At 38.0% G+C, this 21,283-nt stretch overlaps 4 protein-coding genes across 5 annotated transcripts; 2 read left to right on the top strand and 2 right to left on the bottom strand.

Annotated features, from left to right (window-relative positions):
* Nucleotides 1-69: 69 nt before the first annotated feature.
* ccdc125 (coiled-coil domain containing 125) lies at nt 70-6,304 on the bottom strand. Its single transcript, XM_079814978.1, has 12 exons — nt 6,052-6,304; nt 5,488-5,782; nt 5,030-5,088; nt 4,760-4,846; nt 2,916-2,993; nt 2,726-2,811; nt 1,839-1,921; nt 1,650-1,762; nt 1,462-1,569; nt 1,156-1,309; nt 595-707; nt 70-384 (listed from the first exon to the last, which is right to left on the bottom strand). Exons 2-12 carry the CDS (start codon nt 5,771-5,773, stop codon nt 79-81), a joined length of 1,473 nt encoding a protein of 490 aa, XP_079671104.1. The 5' UTR covers nt 5,774-5,782; nt 6,052-6,304; the 3' UTR covers nt 70-78.
* A 1,363-nt stretch (nt 6,305-7,667) lies between these two features.
* On the bottom strand, nt 7,668-12,581 carry rad17 (RAD17 checkpoint clamp loader component). The gene is given in 18 exon segments (XM_079814976.1): nt 7,668-7,943; nt 7,945-8,001; nt 8,084-8,141; nt 8,320-8,440; nt 8,550-8,696; nt 8,832-8,978; nt 9,069-9,154; nt 9,259-9,450; nt 9,563-9,674; nt 9,943-10,012; nt 10,132-10,254; nt 10,350-10,402; nt 10,618-10,754; nt 10,954-11,116; nt 11,212-11,289; nt 11,550-11,798; nt 11,975-12,055; nt 12,465-12,581. Coding segments are annotated over 17 exon segments (2,013 nt in total). The 5' UTR covers nt 12,020-12,055; nt 12,465-12,581; the 3' UTR covers nt 7,668-7,768.
* Nucleotides 12,043-14,806, top strand: ak6 (adenylate kinase 6). Its single transcript, XM_079814977.1, has 5 exons — nt 12,043-12,825; nt 13,520-13,612; nt 13,710-13,768; nt 13,977-14,122; nt 14,425-14,806. The coding sequence occupies exons 1-5, from the start codon at nt 12,789-12,791 to the stop codon at nt 14,612-14,614; spliced, it is 525 nt and encodes a 174-aa protein (XP_079671103.1). The 5' UTR covers nt 12,043-12,788; the 3' UTR covers nt 14,615-14,806.
* Nucleotides 14,807-15,956: 1,150 nt separating this feature from the next.
* marveld2b (MARVEL domain containing 2b) lies at nt 15,957-20,459 on the top strand. 2 transcript variants are annotated; one of them, XM_079813838.1, is made up of 8 exons: nt 15,957-16,045; nt 16,364-16,434; nt 16,820-18,012; nt 18,144-18,173; nt 18,250-18,422; nt 18,620-18,791; nt 19,094-19,144; nt 19,481-20,459. In XM_079813838.1, exons 3-8 carry the CDS (start codon nt 16,846-16,848, stop codon nt 19,598-19,600), a joined length of 1,713 nt encoding a protein of 570 aa, XP_079669964.1. In that variant the 5' UTR covers nt 15,957-16,045; nt 16,364-16,434; nt 16,820-16,845; the 3' UTR covers nt 19,601-20,459. The 2 variants fall into 2 exon arrangements, with proteins under 2 accessions (XP_079669964.1, XP_079669965.1); XM_079813839.1 differs by having other exon boundaries at nt 16,030-16,059; nt 19,481-20,457.
* Nucleotides 20,460-21,283: the final 824 nt, after the last annotated feature.

The raw sequence follows: 21,283 nt of genomic DNA, 5'->3' as shown, positions 1-21,283 counted from the left end.
GTCTGATATACATAATATGAGGATAATGCAGGTATTTTTACTTTTGAAAAAATACAACATGAAACTTTTCTCATTCTTTTAAACATCTTTATTGTCAGGTTTAGTTTCTCTCATTTCAGTGGATTTGGAGGTCTGCTCATTATCAGCTGTAGGGCTGTCAGAGGTGGTGAGATGTTGTGATCCCCGGCTGTCAACAGAGCATCTACAGTCTCCTCTGCTCCATTCACTCTCCTCAGAAGCCTCTGTTTCTGTTTTACTGTCTTTGTGTGAGAGTTGCAGCTCGTCTAGCTGCATCTGGAGACGTTTTTCCAAGTCTTCAGTGTTTCGTGCCAACATGTAGCTCACCTTCCTCTGATGTGCCAAGGCCTCCTCTTTGTCATTTAACTGAAGAGGGAAGACAATCAAAAAGTAGTAAACTCAAAATGTCATGTGAGGGCATATATATATATATATATATATATATATATATATATATATATATATATATATATAGAGAGAGAGAGAGAGAGAGAGAGAGAGAGAGAGAGAGAGAGAGAGAGAGAGAGAGAGAGAGAGAGAGAGAGAGTATAGAGTATACTGTATATGTATACTGACCAGGTCAAGCAGCATATGCAGTGTTTCATTTGAATTGGCTGTTATCTTTTCTTCGCTTGTTGTGGGTAGAATTCTTTTCAGTCTTTCACCTACACTGAGAGACCCTGGCTTCCCTTTAAAAAAAAAAAAATTTTTTTTTACTGGAAATAAAATTACAGCATTGTGCCACATGACACTGCAGTAATGATCCCTAGCATTTAGGGTTATTTTCATTAACTAAAACTATATTTATTTTATTTTTTTAAAAAAAAGAAAGAAAAGAAAAACTAAAACCAAACCTGAAATAAAAAATATTTAAATGAATAGTAATATTTAATATAAAAAAAACGCTTAAGCTAAGCTATGGCCTATATCTATAATACTAAAATAACACTGGGTCCTGACTTGACCCAAAAAAAGCATGCTTTACTATACCATCGTTGTAAGATTTTATAGTTGATTTGACATTTTACTGAAACTAAATCTTAGGTAAGATTTCTGTGGACATTTTAATGAAGGTGAAATACGTTACACTGCATGATTTTCCTCAGGTTTTAGCTATAAAACTGTGCAGCCCTTTACCCCTCTCATGCCTTTGGTAATGCGGCTGGTGTCTGTCGGTCTCAGCCTGTCGGAGCACATTCTCACCAACTCTCCTAAGCTGTTGTTCAAAGGCGATACGGAAAGCATCCATCATGACGTAAGCCTCCTCCTTCCTCTTCTGTTGCTGCTCCAGCTAATGCAGACAAATGCATTGTGTTACAAGACCCTCAAAGACAAATGAGCAAAGCTTGCGCTGTAATGGTTTTAATACATGTTTTGCTGAATAGGAGGGTTAATTTACAAGGTAATGGAACAGAAGTATCGCCAAAAATACAAGACGAGTACCTCTTGCTTGAGCTGGAGAACCTGTTTGCGACTTGCAGCAGCACTTCTAGCACAAGAGCATGGCTCGCCCCCACTAGAGTTACACTGGCATGCCCCATACACCGCCAACTTAACAACAAGATAAGAGGACAGAACTGTCTACCACAGAACAGAGCTATTTAACACAGACTACAATTCGCCAACATTACCTCCAGAGCTGAACCGTCTGTTCTCAGGCTGCATGAAGGCTGAGTCCTCTGGAAGTCCCTTCTTTCCTTAGTACTAAGCATGGACAGGAGCTCCAAACATTTTTGGCTCAGAGCTAAGACATAAAACACATACATATGCACTGGGAACAAACCGGTAATCAAAGAAAAGTATGAAATATGATGACTTACATGCATTCTCTGTCCTTTGCTCCTGATGCTCTTTCATTCTCTGCTCTAGTGCTTTGTTTAGGGCTTCATTTTCTGCCAACACCCTGACATTTACATGAATCAGTGAGATGTGGACATTTTTTTAGTTCCTTAATGCATTTCCAAAGTCTTATTGCATACATTATTAAAAAGGAATCATGTTTTTGATTAAAATAAAGTTGCAGGTGGCATTTCACATTGACTATAAAGTCGCAATGAAATAAGTATTGCCAAGTCTTTTCTGCTGTATTGTGACGCGATTACAGATTATTGGGGACTTGGTTCTATTTATTAGTTGTTGATTGAATTTTGAGGTGCCTTCAAAAGTACCCATCAAGCAATAGCTGTCATTTCACCATCTCGGTTAACTATAGACCCGATATAGTGAGGCTATGAGTAACCCACTTCTAGCAAAAATAACCTTGAATTTGGTTAAATGCCGTTTTTGCCAAAATAACGTGTGAGATGTATGGTATTCCATCATGTAAGCAAAGTCTACAGTGATTACGAGGTGTTTGGTTTCATTTCGATGACTAGTCTATTCTTGGGCTATTGTTAGAAGTCTATTAAATTTTCCACTGACAGCCCAAATTTTGCTTTGTTTTAGCCTAGACGTCAGGGCTGTGTTTGGGTGGCTATTAGACGTCTTTTAAACTCAAAATTGCTTGCTGGGTATAGAGACAGATGGACAGGACATAAGCTTGCAGGGGAAAGAAAAAAGTCGGAAGGCCCAGTTATGACATTTTGATGAGACTTTACAAGGTCAAAAAAATTAAACCTGCATGGATGAATTGTTCATAACATCTATAACATGCATTTACAAAATAGAGGGAATTTTAATTTCATGATGACTTTTTGCATGGGTATACCTCTCATACTTTAAACTCCATGAGTTTTCCACATTCTTGAACTGCACCTTGTTGAAGGTGATCTCCCACTGCAGTGCATTAACCTCCTGTGTGGAGACAATTTCACAGGAATGAGACCCTATTTTCAGGAATATGCTTGGATTAAAAAATTACTTTTTAAAAAGATGTAGTTGTTGTATGAGTAGGACACCTTTTCTAGGGTCTTGGTCCTCTCTTCACTCTTCTGAAGCAATATTTTAGTATGACAAGTTGCTTTGTCCAAGATTGCCTTCAAGGACAAAATATAGCACACGTCATAAATTACTAATAAATGTAACTTTAAAAGGTCCCATGGCATGAAATTTTCATTTTATGAGGTTTTTCAACATTAATAGGAGTTCCCCTAGCCTGAATATTGCCCCCAAGTGGCTAGAATTTTTGATCTGTGTAAACCGAGTTCTGGCTGTCTTTCTCTGCCTTTGAGAAAATGACAGCTCAGACGACCTGATCTTGAATTTTCCTGTTATGACGTCATAACAGGAACGGTTACCTCCCTTTCCTCCGCCCAGAGAATTTGGCTCACCCATGCGAGCGCCATATCTGTTTGTCCTCGAGAGATCATGGCTTGTGAACGAGTGAATGCTGGCAGTTTCTCAGTGTTTGGATGTACAAATGAAAACAGAAGTCTTTTTTCAGTTCCTTCTGATCTGTGATCAGTGATTTCTGATCTGTAGCTAATTATTCAAGTTCACACAGAACTTTATTATTCGTGCACATGCTGCGGCTTCTCTCTCTCCCGACAGAACGTAGTTTTCGTGTTTTCTATCTTGTGAGTCAGTGTTTTTGTACGTCCTCGTCGCGTCTATCTGTTCTAAAATGTGCATACAGTTGTGAGTTTCAGCTCAACATCGGCAGAGCCTCATCTTTAGAGATAAACCTCACGCACGCCGAAGCTCGGGCTGCACTGGCCGGTTGGCCTTCAACATCACCGACCCTCAGTACTGCATCTCGCCCACAGCGGAGGCACCATGCACAGCGCAAGATTAAGCAGAAGGGGGGTAAGCGTGAGCGGATCCGGGCTAGGCTAGCCAGCTATCCCCACACTAAACTGGATTACATTCGATTACTGCGCTGTTGTCTTTGTTTGCGCTGTGTACTCAATGCTTTTGAGTACACAGCGCAACACTGAGTACACTGACGCTTATCATATGATAGGAAAATATCTAAAAATAATGCTATAATCAACACTTACTCATAACTCGTTCATCTCGAAAGCTGTAATGGTACATTACATGTGTTACAAAGTTGGTAGAATAAGGAGGAAGGCGGACTCGGCGTGACTGAGACTCGTGTTTATTCAGAACTCTCAGATATAAACAAAATAAACTTGCACTGACAGGGCTCTCACAACTCAGTAGTTACAATATATAATTTTGTTAGCAATCGCTCCATCTCTGGTCCATTGATGTCCGGTTCGCGAACGAATCGTTCTTTTGAACCGGTTCTTTTTAGTGAACCGGTCGAACCAGTTCACCAAATCGGACTGAATCGTTCTAAACGGTTCGCGTCTCGAATCAGTGCTGATCCATCATTTACTAAAGTTATTAACTTTCTGACATGAGTGACAGTCCCTTCGACTAGAAATAGACTAATAACCTGAAGTATATGCTAGTAACTACAACAGTTCACTGAACTGATGCGTGCTGAGAGAACTGATGAGAAGTGACATCCGTCTCTGACGTGCCTCATAGACCTCGTTAAACCACGCCCCCTCCACTCATTTCAAATGCAAAGATGTCAGCCAATCACAACAGTGGGCGTTTTTACTGAAGTCTCACAGCAGACACGCCCCTTGAAACAGGGCATTCAGCAAGAGGGCAAACATCAGTATAGAAAAAATGCCTTTTATTTCTAAATTATGACATTTTATGATGTAAAAATCATACTAACAATATAAGTGCACCTCAGAATACATTATAAAAATAAAATAAAAAATCCATGCCATGGGACCTTTAAGTTAATAATGATATTAATTGTTATAATATTTTTAAATACCTGGCCTTGCAAGATCCTAAGAGCCTCATGTTTCCCCTCCAGGTGGCGATGAGTGACCTCCAGTTCAGTGCGTAACAGCTCCACTTCCTGATATAGAGAGAAGATTTGCATACACCTGAGATATGTTCATATGTAAACATAATTTTTTTTCTTTACTCCATTAAAAAACGCATTAAGGTGCCACTTTTCTGTAACTCTACTGTGTGAGACAAGGCAAATTATTTTGTTTGTTCTTTTATTACATTCATTAGTGCAAATCTGTGAGTTTACCTCTGTGACCTCCTGTAGTCTTCTCTGCAGCTCTTCACTTGTGTCCTCAGAAGAGCTTTCTACAACAGAATGTAGTTACACTTAGAAAATAAAATCCTTTTGTTTTTTGCTTGTCGGCACATGGTTTTCTAGGATTGCCAACACATCATATCCTGGTAGTAGTGTGGTTCTCAAATGACTATTGTTGTTGAATATTTGTTTAAGTAAAGAATGGCTCAAGGGAGTACAGAAAGTCAACTCCCTGATAAGAAATAGCAGGTGTTAACTTCACCAAACACCTCAAATCAACAGAGCATGCACATAATAACGCCTGCAGTGTTTAGAGTACATTACCAGGAAGTTATCCTCTTTAAAATAGCTTTTAAATATAACTGTAATGTGGTTTATAAAGTATAGATTAGTCTGCTCTGTGTCCAGAACCAAAGAGGTTTGACAGGTTTAAATGACTTAAAACTAACCCGACTGTCTTTTCTCCCGCTGTGCAACTCGTTCAGCTTCCAGTTCTTCCCTAAAAACAGCATACATAGCTCTGCATGATGTCCAAGAGAAGGGTCCATTACTTCTCTCGCTGCCCCCTTTAATTGGCCATGACTGGGACAAGAAGTCCAGAAACCTCCCCCTGCTCTTCATTTGTGGGAGATGGTCATGATGTCCTCTGGATCTGGCCCCCATCCCATCACCCAGATCCCCCTCTGTCATGTCATCCTCAGTGAGGCATTGAGGACATGAACCCTCATCCTGCATCACAACAAACTATTGAAGAAGGGGAAAAAAAGAGTGAGTGCACAAGACAGTGAGAGTGATATACAAAAAGTATATCAAGCATGTTGACTATTACGTATATTTAAATGCATTAAAGGTTAAATCTATTTGAATAATGTGTGATAGACAGCAGACATGGAAATGTTATATCGAGCTCTGAACTTACTGGCTACTGGTTAACGTAAAACGAAACTTTTAGCGTTGCTTGAGAGTAGAGGTTAGAATAAGGTTAGTCATTAGAATATATAACCGTTACAAACCTTTGCGAAAACGGTACGTGAGGAGATGTTTTTGTATTTCGCCGACAAGAACAACGGCGAAATTCCACTTCAGTCTTTCCGCTTACTTTGACCAAGTGAAACTTCATAAAAGGGGCGTGGACGACCGACAGGTGCTTTATTACAAAAGCACATACGCGAAATGTTAAAGCTCAACAGTCACAGGACTGATAAAACACTGATATGAACACACACACACACACACACACACACACACACACACACACACACACACACACACACACACACACACACACACACACACACACACACACACACACACACACACACACACACACACACACACACACACACACACACACACACACACACACACACACACACACACACACACACACACACACACACACACACACACACACACACACACACACACACACACACACACACACACACACACACACACACACACACACACACACACACACACACACACACACACACACACACACACACACACACACACACACACACACACACACACACACACACACACACACACACACACACACACACACACACACACACACACACACACACACACACACACACACACACACACACACACACACACACACACACACACACACACACACACACACACACACACACACACACACACACACACACACACACACACACACACACACACACACACACACACACACACACACACACACACACACACACACACACACACACACACACACACACACACACACACACACACACACACACACACACACACACACACACACACACACACACACACACACACACACACACACACACACACACACACACACACACACACACACACACACACACACACACACACACACACACACACACACACACACACACACACACACACACACACACACACACACACACACACACACACACACACACACACACACACACACACACACACACACACACACACACACACACACACACACACACACACACACACACACACACACACACACACACACACACACACACACACACACACACACACACACACACACACACACACACACACACACACACACACACACACACACACACACACACACACACACACACACACACACACACACACACACACACACACACACACACACACACACACACACACACACACACAAAATAAAATGAGGTTAATCACATTTATATCAAAATATTTGAAACATATATAATTACAAATATATAATCTTCAATCTTCACAGACCCCTGCTCTACAGTAACTAATATGGATTCAGATTTTCCGAACAAATAAATAAATAACAAAAACATCCATCAAACTCGCAATCATTGATTTATTATATTCACCTCCTTTACTGAAGTATAGATTGCTTACTTCTCAGTCCCAGAGAATTGTAAGACCGTGAAAATAAAACTTTAATTATGGCTGTAAATTGTCTCCGTTTTATTTTTTTAGAGATACTTTCACTGATATCCTCAGAAAAAACCCATGCTGAAACAATGTACAGAACAAGTACATTTCAACAAGTATGAACATATGAACAATTCTCAACAGCTGTGTTGAAGCACATAAATATCTACAAATAATTACCATAATAAAAACAAAAACAAAAACCTACGATCTAAACGTTCAACAATTGCATCAGGGCAGCAAGTGATATTAAATAAGTCCATGACACGTGATCAGTCAATCACTGTCATATTCTTCAATTAAGAGGTCTTCCTCATCCAAAAGGGCTTCAGTGCTTGTGGGCTGGGGCTGGCTGGCAGAAAGTTCTCCGGGAGGATCCTGACTATTTGGCAAGTTGGACTCAGTTGTGGCATTTCCTGGTGTAGTAACTGGTTCAAGGGACTGAGCAGCAGTCGCTGTCAGCATCTAAAACACCTGGGTCTTTGTCACCAAGTGCTTCAAGTCTCAACCTACAAATAAAGTCATTTATTAAACCATTTCTATAATATTTATAGCTTGTTAATATAATATATGTAGTTTTGTGTATCTCACCTTCCAGGAACCTTCTTTTGAGAAAGATGGCCAACATTCTGGATAAAGGCTATTTGAGCTGACATGACAAAGATGAAAAAATATATTAAAATCACTTATAGAACCAAAAAACAAAACAAAAACAAAAGCTGAATTAAGTATGAGGAGAAATACCCCACAATTTGCATGCATGTGTAGGAGGCAGGAAATAGTAAACATTTATAACTTTAAAGATTATGGTATGCAGTCTGATTCACCTTGATTTCTCATTGGGTTGGTGAGCTTTGCCAGGTAAGGCACCAGCTCTGTCAGGAGGCTCACAGGGGTAAGGCAGAAATTTAAGAAGAGCGACTGTGCGGTCAGGTAATTCTCTCGATACTATCACAAAATGAAAGTTAAAATATATAAATAAATAAATATATATATAAAATACATTTCAACAATTCTTTAAAATGCTGTATAATGTAAATGCAACAAAGAAATATACCGTCTTATTTATGTGAAGCCAATGTGGTTTATGAAGAGGCCTGAAACCGGTAGTGGACTGGCAGTTGGCTTTTGCTCGAGAAGAATTTGAGTGCATAAGACCTCTGGTGGCCACCGATGAGCCGTATGCCAACATAGTTGACCTTGACTGTGAAAAGAGGAACACCAGAACAACTAAAAGTTGTTGTAAAAGTCCTCAGGGATTTAATCTGCAGAACAATCAGAGTAACTCGACATCTCCCTATGCGTGTTGTTATGGAAGTCCGACAGCATTTGCACTCACGCTCCACTCTGCTGACAGGAAGTCGGCATCAGAGAGGTACTCGCTGGCCTGTGCTATATCCTCCACATCCGAAAAGAAGTCAGGGTAGTTCTGATGTAGGTAAAGGTTGAAGAATTCACCTGACATATGAGAACGCTCAATGACAAGCTGAGGAAAATATTATAAATCAGAAGATTGTTAGAAAATTAAAGCAATTCATTTTTTTTAAATAAAGTGTAACACAATATTCATATTTACTTCTGGATCAACAAGCAATTTGTCTCTCTGATGATCTGTTAAATGTGGAGGCAGCTTGGGTGCTTGAGAGTCATCATAGCTTTCACCTAAAATCACATCCAATCCATTTGTATAAATATGAATGAATTTACATGCATTTCATCATTTAATGCATGATGTTTAAAAAAAAAAGGGAGTGAAAAGGACGAACGTTTGCAGTAGAGGATTTTCCCTAAAGCTCTGAAAAGGAAGAGTGAAGCATCTTTCCCTCCAATAGCTGGGCTTTCATCTTGCATGTCTGTCGATTTTGAAGACTTGCTCCTCCCCTTCGCCCTTACACCAGGTTTTGCTGAAGAGGACTTGCCTTTCTTAGAAGCCCAAAGTCTCCTCTCCAGACAATTGTCTGAGAATTGAAATGAATGATTGCATAATTTAAAAAAAAAACTATATTTTATAATTCTAATACCATAAAAATATACTATATAAAAGGTATTGTTCAGTGAAGCTTTTCTCACCAGTAAAGGAAGAAAACTGCAAACTGTTGATGGCACTGCGAATATCGCCTGAGCTTCCTGAGCAGAGAAGATCTAGAGCAGTTTTATCAGGAACAGAGATCCTGCCTGAACTCTGCAAAGACCGTTTAGAGTGCTGAGAGATCAACTGGGGATCTCAGAGTCATAAATATCTGCTCAGCAGATATATACACTATATATTATAGATCTATATATGATAGATAGATAGATAGATAGATAGATAGATAGATAGATAGATAGATAGATAGATAGATAGATAGATAGATAGATAGATAGATAGATAGATAGATAGATAGATAGATAGATAGATAGATAGATAGATAGATAGATAGATAGATAGATAAACAAACCACACAACCTACCTTTCCCACCTCAATGGTCACAATACGGCTTAGGACCTTCATCATACTGGTGGGGGCCACAGGATTAAAACTGAAATAGAAAAATAATTAACCAAACAGACACCCCCAGGGCAAGATACTTTTGCATATTTAATATTTTAAGTCTTATTGAAGGTTCAGTGTGAAAAATTAAATTGGTTGAATTCATACCTAATGTTGTGAATTTCAAGTTCTTGCATAACATCTTTAAAGAGAAGTCTGGCGTTCTTGTCCCCGCTGAGGCTATCGGACACAATCAGGACCAGTGGACACCGGCCAGTCTTAATAAATTGCCTGAAAGAGCAAGCAAAAAGCAAGGAAAATTGCATACAATTCACCAGTGACATCTTGCCATTCAAAGTACTTCAAAATATAGTACTAGTGCCCACCTGAGTACATTGTGCAAGCACCCTGGTTGCCTATAGAACTGGTTTGGGAATTCCTAAAAAAAAACAAAAAAAACAATGAGAAATTGTCATTCAGCTTCTAAAATTGATTTCTATTTTTGCTCATTTAATCATTCTTGTGAAAGTAAAATTTGTTGTTTTTACTTGCTAAGTGCTTTCTATTTTCTAAAAGGTGTTTTAGCTTTATGTCTACATTTTATGTGCACAAACAAACAAAGCTAGATATTCAACATCAACATCTGTGCAGCACCTCTATAAGAATTATTTTCCTGTCTGCAGTGAGTTTCTCTCCGCTCATTTGTAGACGGTTGTATTTGTTGGCTCTTAGCAGGAACTCTTGGAACAGCCCTGTTTGTGAGCTGCCATGGAAACGGTTAAACCTTGAATCTGTTGGAATAAAAAGGTCACATAAACAAGCTAGCAAAAACATTTCTTAAAATACAGAGAGTGAGATATAACATTATCTATATATGATTCTGGTATGTGTTAAAAATAGGGTTGCTGAATAATTCCCATTCACTAGACCTGATGTATGGTTTCGCTACATACAGCTAGCCACTACTAGTAAGAAGAAAAGACTCCTTACCTGGATCAAAGCTTTGTGTGAACAAATCTTCCATTTTGTACTGAGAGGTGGTGGAGGGATTTGACCATTCTTGGATCTGAAAACCCAAATCCTTGGCAAGAACTCGAACAGTAGCGGTCTTCCCACATCCTGAGGGGCCAGTGAGCAACAGAATGGCGCCACCCTGTGGAGACATAACCACAAATACAACATAAAACACCAACAATGAAAAAACATCCAGATGATTAAAACATACATCACACAACATAAATGTCAGACCTTTTTTGATTTGTCCAAATTAACTCTCAACCAGCTTTCAACTTCTTCGACTTTCTTTTTGTGGACTGCCAATTCGGCCTATCAGAGAGAAAGAAGTAATTTTAATGCTTGAAGATTGAGACAACAAAAACAATATGAAATGGTTAAGTAGCAGATAAACATGTATTATTTTCAAAAATCAAATATGCTGCAGAGTGTAAACGTGAAACACACCTGCACTAGTTATATTAAGTTTCGCTTTACTTCAAACACACAGTTAGGTGTTTTAGAAAGGGATTGCAGGAAGGTAGATGTCCAAAAGCTGTACTGAGCACCCCTGAGATGCACAATTTCTTTACCTGTGATTGGGGCGTATGCAGATCCACCCAGGGCTCATCCTGGTCTGGTTTATATGCTTCACTTGACACACTGCTCTGGTTGTTGGACACATGAGGATCTACTTTCCTCTTCCGCGTTTTTTTCTCGGTTTGGTCCCCAGTTGATGGCCACTTGGTAGGTTTGCTTTCCCCTGAAAGTGGCCCCTTTTTCAGTGTCCTATTCACTCCTCCGAAAAGTTCACCAAATGATGGTTCAACCCAGTGGTTTATCTTAACAGGAAATAATAGCAGAACACATATAATACACACAGTCTCAGTAGATGTACCGCATCTACAGCCATTCTCAGTGTGCAGATTCAAAGCTGAAGAACAAATGATTTAGAAACAATCAGTGTTTTATGATATTAAGAACCAAGATATCAAGTACTTTCACAGACGTCACATACTTTTCCAGAGGACTGCTTTCCTCCCAGAGACAGCTTTGACATCATCAACTCTGACGTCCCATTCAGTTATTCCATGCAAAACTGCGCTGGGATGAAAACCAAATAATTCACACAAAAAATTTAAAACTGCAAATTGATGTGATTTATCTCTGTGGGGTTAACTGAGAGGAGGACCGTCGTAAATGTTGACTTTCATCTATGTATAGGTAACGTTATAAACTCAAGTGGAGCAAAGAGAAAACACTATTCAAATAGACCAGTGTTAGCTTTATTATCAAACAGGTTGAGACAATCTCAAACTACTAATCTCATATTTAATGAAAGCTTTGTTGGGCATTTTGGCTAAATTTACTAGTCAAGTTCAGAAAGTTCCCTTCTGACCGTTAAGTTAGCTTGTCATAACGAATGCTAGCAGTTATTGTCAAGTTATCGGACTAAATCAACAGAATCGCAGCTAAAACAGTGTTTAGGCAGTAAAGTTCAAACTCACCCTGGTCATTTCTACAGAGCCTTTTTTGTAGAATAACAATGCCGATTATTTGCTGTTGCAAGTAACAAGTAACATCGCGCTAACTATCCCTTTAAAGCTGTTGCGAACCGCCCCTCCGCTGGCGCATGCTGATTGCGTCATCAACTACGTTCCAAAATTTTGAACACGTTTTTATGTTGATGCTAGCTACATAACAAGATATGACAAACGCATTAACTGAATATCACATGTTTTTGATTGTTTACTGTTACTGAGTATCCGGTTGCTATTTGTGAAAAACAACTTGTGCTATAAATTACATTTTCCCACGTGTGATACCTTGCAATGAGAATCATGAAGAGACCAAACATTCTTCTCACAGGTCTGTCTTAACATTCCTTTTGGTAATTATACAAGTATATAAGTATGTTTTAAATAAACGAAAGTGTGAATGCAAGTTGTGTGTTATGCTGATGATGTGTTTTCCATGTCATTCAAATGTAGTTTGGAGATGTATTTATTTAGTAGGTATAAAAAAAAAAGGTCTAAAGCATTAATATTAAAGGGCTGGAACAATATATCGTGTCATATCGCAATAAAAAATGCAACAATATGTATCGTGGTTAGTGACAATATATATGGTGTAATGTGTATTGTTCTCCCAAAGTGAAAATTACTGTGTGAGAGTTTTATTGTCAGTACTACATTAAACTACTATTTATAATGTATAATAATTCAGTTGTGGAATATTTGTGGGTCCAGAATAATTCTGTATTTCAGCTTCAGAATCATGAATATTTTTATTCTGGTGTCACTATTGTCCTGTGAATTGGGTTACCAGCACCAAGTCCAAGCCTATTTATTTTCACCCCCAATGTAATACCCAAGTTAGCATTTTAATCAACAGTACATTTTGTTTACCTTTTACCATATGACTTGGAGTATTGCAATAATATTTTATATTGATATGTATCGAATCGTGACATGAGGGTGTTGTTACATACCTAGCACATACCATAATTAGGGAATTAATAATATAATGTTAAACACTGACATGTTTCCTCATGAATTGACAGGAACCCCTGGGGTAGGAAAGACCACTCTAGGCAAAGAGTTGGCTCAGAGAACAGGACTAACCTATGTCAATGTTGGTGATTTGGCACAGGACGGTAAGTTGCTGTTCATTGCAGTCAAATTTATAAAGTCTTTCATATTTACAAACTGGATTTTATTTTTGCTAGTTTAAAATTTTTGTTATCTCTTCAGGTCAGTTGTTCGATGGATTTGACGAAGAATACCAGTGCCCTATATTGGATGAAGACAGGGTATGTACTATTGTAATGGATCTAATTGGCATGTTTTCAATATTCCCCCTTTATTTGTGATGATTTATATTCACAGAATTGTTTTGCACTCAATCTCAAACAAGATGCATTTGATAGAGTTTTATTTAATAGAGATAAGGTATTCAGCTGTTATTGAAACCAAATCCAACATGCTGTATACCAATGTAAAGACAATTTAATGTTCTAGGTTGTGGATGAACTGGAGGACAAAATGGGAGACGGAGGTGTCATAATTGATTACCATGGCTGTGATTTCTTTCCTGAACGCTGGTTTCACATTGTTTTTGTCCTCCGCACAGACAATACCAATCTCTACAATCGTCTTGAAAGCAGGTTTGTGTTTAAAACGGTTAATAATAACATTTATAACATGTAATACTTTAATTTGGGGCACTTTTGATTACTTGAAATGTTTAACGCAAGGAAAAAAACAAACATTTTATCACTATAAATGAGTAAAAGCATTTTGAATCATCCTAGAGGGCAGAAATGTTCTCCTAATTGAAGAATCACCCATATAGCATATTCAGGTCTTTGTGATTAAGAGCCTAATGTACAGCTGAGAAATCTGTTAAATACTGTGTGGCTTTATACTTCCTGTTGCAGTGATTTAACTTCATATCTTTCATATTCAGAGGGTACATAGGAAAGAAGCTCCAGGACAATGTGCAGTGTGAGATTTTCCAGACTATCTACGAGGAAGCTATGGAAGCTTACAAGGAGGAGATAGTCCACCAGCTCCCCAGTAATACTCCTGAGGACCTGGAGAGGAATCTGGAACAAATTGTTCAGTGGATTGAACAATGGATGAAAGACAACAATTGACATGGGACATTATGTGAAAAGCTCAAGCAATTTTGAGTTAATGTCAAAGTTAGACAGACATCACATTTCATAGTTATTGGTGGACCTAGACAGAGTATAGTTCTATTGTGTGTGAGGCTGTTAATAATTACTCTATTTGAAATAAGTTAAACAGTTACAAAATGAATGAAAGAAATAAATATTTTATACTGGGTCGTTTTATGTGTCTTGGTATTCTTTGCTAAATTATCAAAGATGAATTAAAATTCTTTGATAAATGGTCTATTATTGTTTAACTTCCACCAAATACCAGCAACATTTTACATCTGTTGGTAATTGGTAGGATTAAATCTAAATCACAAAAACAATGCTAAATTGCATGGGTAGTTTCTCCCCAAAAGATGATCATGAGGTTCATAAGTACATAATTAGTTTATACTTAATATAATTATATTAATTTTGGATTTTTTTTTTTATAAAACTGAGAAAGGAATCTAGATAAGTGTTGTTTACAGCAGGAGCAAGTCACTCATAATGGAGTCAATTTTATTAAGTTTAATCAGTCATTTAAAAGTAGCGTGTGTGTGTGTGTATATATATATATATATATATATATATATATATATATATATATATATATATATATATATATATATATATATATATATATATATATATATAAAATGCATGCATGATACACTGACAGGTGAAGTGAATAACACTGATTATTTCTTCATCACGTCACCTGTTAGGGGGTGGGATATATAAGGCAACAAGTGAGCATTTTGTCCAAAATTCTTTTGCTTCAGTCCAGTGTGGTTGCAATAGATGGCTGAAAGTTTTAATGTTTCAAGTTCGTTTTCATTGATTGTATTGGTAGATTGTAAAAAATGAAATGGCTGCAAAAATGTTACCAATTATATTTTAATTAGAGTAAGGCAGTCTCACGAAATTCAGTGAATAGTGAACAATGAGTAATTTGAATTTCACAAGGAATGCAAAGGTCTAAAATCAAATTGGGCTGTTGTGTTTCGCCTAATCGACTACAGCATGTTTAGCAAGATGTTTTAGTTAATTGCAAAATAAACTATTTACTAATAAACAAAGCTGTTTTGTTCTTTATGAATTCCTACTTTTTCATGCGTAGAGTGAATAATCGTTGTCACAAATGACCCTTAAATTTGTGCATACACACAATACACACACAAGCCATCCTGAAAAAACAAAAACAAACACAAAGTGTCGATAGATCAACTTTGTGTGTGTGTGTGTGTGTGTGTTTGAGAGAGAGAGAGAGAGAGCGATAGAACATAATAGATTGTTTCATCCAATGGTTACTTGTCAAACTGGTTTCTGTCATGACATCACACATTTGGGCTGGACGAGTCACGTGATCGATCCCTCTTCACCTGCAGCACCACTGGCGGAAGACAGGTGAAGTATCGATACCGGGTATGAGACTGATGGTTTGTTTTTTTTAAATATGTATCTTAGGCAAAGATATGTAGCCTATAGTTTCATATATTTAATGTAGACAATTATATTCACTCGCAGTACGAAATAGTGTATTTCCTTATGCTTATTTTGGATTACTTTAGAGCTGAGGTGTATCCTGTACGTTCGTTCCGTTTCATTTCTTACCTGTTCTTGTTGACCGGCAGGTTTCAAACCGCTCTAAGATAATGTCAGCAGATGTCCTATCGTCACCATAAAGTAATTTTTGCAATTTAATTGTTCGCCAGTGTGTAACATTGTCTATCTTTAATCCAGGGAGCTTTGTGAGGGAGGAAAAAACGCGGTTTTAAATTCACCCCGTGAGGCAATGTAACTACTGTACCGAGGTAAGAGTAAGACAATCATTGATTTCAGGGTTTTGTTGTAGCCAGGGCAATGTTTTTTTTTTAGTCTTCATGTAGAGATTAAGGATATATTTGTGCCTTTTTCATACTGTAGAATAGATCATAACTTTGTAATGCCTACATCGTCTTTTTAAACTATTTAAATTATTGATTAGAATTTTGGTGTTATAAATGTCTTTATTTCTTATTAATTCATTTTCACTGTTATATAATGATTTATCGGTTATAAAACATATATTATATTAGCTGCTTAGTGTTAGCCAGAAATTTAATATCAGTGAATCCTTACTTTTATGTTTGTAAAAGATTATGCCAGCATGTGACTCTTGGTATTATAATATATGTTAATTAACTTTCTGACCCTCAGTTCACTCAGCTGTTAGGATCACCCACATGTCTGCTGGAAACGGGTCAGCGTCCCGCTTTGATCGGGTCAGAGATATGCCTCACTATGATCAGGTTCCCATCGGCTCAATGCCATGGGGTCAACAAGTTCCTTATCCTCTTGGTGGTGAAGTGGCAGCATCAAGCTATGACAGTTTGCCACCGCCTCCACTCCCCGAAAACTCCCCTGTTGGCCCAGAGTTCTACCCGAGTGATGTTGAAGACCAGGTGGATGATGCCATGGACATCAAACCCATCCGACGCTTTATTCCTGACTCTGTGAAGAATTTCTTCAGAGCCAGTGGCAACCAAGGCAGCAAGAAATGGAACTTTCCTCCACCACCACCTGATGTGAACACCACTTCCGAAGGCGTCCCGTGCTCCCCTCCACCATCACCTACAGCCCCCAGCTCTTACCTAGACCCTTATGGAGGGTCTGGAGGCAGCTACAATTCAAGGAAGGAGCAGGCGATGTTATTAGGGGAGCCACTGGAATCGGTTTCTGGACGCTCTTTGCAGACGGCTATGACTTATAGTGAGAAGGTGGAGGACTACAATCAGAGATACGCGTACATGAAGTCCTGGGCCGGACTTTTGCGCATTTTAGGATGCGTGGAGTTGCTTTTGGGGGCTGCTGTTTTTGCTTGCGTCTGTGCTTACGTGCACAAGGATAATGAGTGGTTTAATATGTTTGGTTATTCGATGCATCAGATGGGGGGAGTGTATGGAGGAACATCAGTGGGTGGGATGTATGGAGGAGGAACTGGGATTTCCTACTCGGGACCATTGACTCCTTTTGTCATCGTGGTGGCTGGAGTGGCCTGGATAGTGACTGTAATTCTAGTAGTGTTAGGAGTGACCATGTATTATCGTACTATTCTACTTGACTCCAGCTGGTGGCCAATCACGGAGTGTGTGATAAACTTGGCATTAGGATTGTTCTACATGACAGGTGCAATTGTGTATGTGCGAGACACAGTCCGTGGAGGTCTCTGCTATTATCCACACTTCAACGCTGGGCCCAATGCGGGGTTTTGCCGAACAGAGGCTGGGCAGAACGCTGCCATCATATTCCTCTTCTTCAACATGCTGCTGTATTTTGTGGGAGCAGGCGTGTGTTTAAAGCTTTGGAGACATGAAGCTGCAAGGATGCGCAGAGAAAGACTGGGACAAGATGTAAAGTTCAGATCATTTGTTCTTTGAGATAAAATGAATAAATAAAAATCAAGTGAAATATTCAGTAATTGCAGTAAATGGACCTCAAACTAATAAAGTGTAATTTGCTTGCTTTTCTTATTTGTATTTAGATGAAATCAGCAGCGCTACCGCTCCATATGGTGAGCAGTTGAATTTTTAAGAAGAACAATTTCAGATTTTGAAACTGTTGTTGTAATCTGCCGTTTGTAATCTCAGATTGAGGCTGGCTCAAGTGTCTCTGTGCCCATCCGAACTGCTCCAGTAATGGCCAATCCAGAGTCATTTGATGGCGCATTAGTCCCTCCAGTTATGATGGAACCAGAGATATTAAGGGGCCATATCCCTGCTGGCCACATCCCCAAACCTGTGGTCATTGCAGACTATGTGGCGTGAGTTTCAAAGAATACTTATCCTAAGTAATATTTAATTTAAGACATTTTATTGCAATATATTAACTGCAAATTATTTTGATGTTCGGAAACTAGCACACGTATTTAGTAATTGTTGCCTTATGCTTTTCTTTTTATCCATCACCCCTTTTGTAATGACTATATCTGATATGTTCTGTCTTTTTTTATCCTTACAGGAAATATCCCACAATCCGCTCTGACGAGGAGAGGGAGCGATACAAGGCTGTGTTTACTGATCAGTATGCAGAGTATAAAGAGCTTCATGCTGAGGTTCAGGTCTTAACGCAGAAGTTTGATGAAATGGATAATCTGATGAGGAATCTACCGCAACAGCCTTCCAGCCAAATGGTAGCCAATGGTTTAAACAGCATTCTGCAAACTTTCACAATTATTATACACACAGTTTTTATGAGCTCATATTAATTGAGTAAATACATGGAATATTTGTACGTTTAAAAATGCAGTCGTTGTACCACATGGCAATTGAAATTAATTAGTGAATGCACAAAGATGATTTAAAAATTATGAAAAACCGGTGACTGATCACAGTAGCCAAAGACAATTATTTTATACATTCTATATAACCCAAAATAATTTGATGTTGATTTGAAAAGATATTTTAGAAATTAAACTTTGTTTTCCTCCCATAGGAGCAAGATAGAATCAATGGCATAATTCAAGAGTATAAGAGAAAAAAGGCTGTAAGTATTATTAAATTTTTTATATGTTCTACTTCTCTCTGTTTTAAAATGATAAACAGAATACATCGTAGGTATTTTCCTTTTCCCAAAGAAGGTTAATTATGACCAATGTTCTACAAGCTGCTTTGACCCATTTTAAGCCCTTCATTATCTGCCTGTTGCCTTTGTACATTCTTTAGTCATTGCAAAAGAATGACATGGTATCAACTGTTTGAGTTCCACAGCTGAAAAACTGGAAATGTTAGGAAGACGTAAATGGAGCTATTGACATGTTTACATACTTCCTGTCTGTGTGAGAGTGCTCTGCAAATATTGCTTTCCCTGTTTCTGTTTCAGGATCCGACGTACCTAGAGAAAAGAGAGAGATGTGAATATCTGAAGAACAAACTTGCTCACATAAAGCAGAAAATTCAGGAGTATGACAAAGTCATGGACTGGAATGATGGTTACAGCTAGACAGAACTCCAATGTACTTTCAATATAAGTTTATCATGAACTTCACAAAGGTTCCCAGAAAAGAAGTGACTGGCAGAAAAGTGTCCATGACTATATCTTCAGGAATTAACAGAGTATTTGGTTTGGTCTAGGTTGGTATTGAAATAATTTCATATTGAAATCAATAGAGCAAAGGAGTGTAATGAAGGACGTCTACCACAGCAGGGAACAGTTACATAAATCCATCGAATGAAAGTTACTGACATGTCATGTGGAGCAACATTTAAATTCCAGTCGTGTGTGTGTATATGTATATACTAGAACTAGGAAATCACTGGAATTTTGAGCTTCCTGCAGTTAAGTGGAGAATATAATGTAAATAGCCCTTAAAGTGGTACACTCTAAAAAAAAGGCGCGTAATCATAGGGGAACCTTTTTTAGTGCTATATAGCACCAATTTTGGTGCTTCAGTGGTTCTTCAGCGGTTCTTCAGAGGTGCTATATAGCACCTTAGTCAAAGAACCGGTGAAGAACCGCTGAAGAACCACTGAAGCACCAAAATTGGTGCTATATAGCACTAAAAAAGGTTCCCCTATGATTACGAGCCAAGAACCATTTTTGGTGCAATATAGAACCTTTTTTTTTTTTTAGAGTGTATTTGTTGAAATATGAATATCTCTGTAATGATTCTGGATTGCTTGGTATATTCATAGTTTTTTGGTTTAATTAATAGTTTCACTTTTGTGTATTTTATACAGTAATTTGTGTTTTATGTACTTTTTTTATTATTGTACGTGTCAGTTTACCTTCAAATTACAGCATTTTTAAATTGATTGTGAAAGTAGATCAAAATAAATGCCTGTCTCCACATTGCAATGGCAAAGGTTTGTTTATTGACAAAATAATGAACAAGTGGTTGGGTAAGTTACTTATTATTGTACAAATTACTCTCTCCAAAAAGTATTTAATTGCTTATTACTAATTACTTTCTAAACCTATATCAACCTCGACTAGTTAAATGATTCAACATGAAACGGCTCTTTTATTTGATTCAAATAAATAATATAAAACTACATAAATGATTCTTATTAACTGGTAAAAGTATTACAAATGTGAGAAGTATACATAAAAACATGCATTTTAAAGTTAGACTTTAAATTTTGATGTTAATTCCACTATTGTATTATATATAATTATAATTGTTATTCAGTCCATACACAGTATTTAGTTCGATATACTTCAGAAGTAAATAATTAAATTACAGAAAAAAATAAGAGTAATCCCTTACTTTACTTTTTCAAGGGAAAAGTGATTAAATTACAGTTACTAATATCTAGATACACCCAACACTGCATAACACCTCTCATGTGTCTGAGCACGGTAGACAACATGGCTCAGAGCGTTGTGAATGAGTTGATCTGAGTTGAACTGCAGTAAAGGAATCAACGCTTGGCTTGACGGCTCTAAAGGGATTAAATTACACGCTGCCGTGGACTCCAGGAAGAAAAGGTGCTCATATACCTTTTTTGTGCACACCTTATACCTCATAAATACTGAATGGTGTGTAATAATCCAATGATCTAGAATAATTATGTGTAAAAATGCAGCTATGATGTTTTTATGGTAATTGAAACCATATTACATTACACTTTTGAGCCACATGTTGAGCAATAAGAGACTCAGACAATTAGCAATATTCTAATT

The sequence above is a fragment of the Gobio gobio genome (assembly GCF_949357685.1).
Source record: "Gobio gobio genome assembly, chromosome: 4".
Taxonomy (NCBI): Eukaryota; Metazoa; Chordata; class Actinopteri; order Cypriniformes; family Gobionidae; genus Gobio; species Gobio gobio.
This window is presented reverse-complemented; position numbering and strand designations above follow the sequence as displayed.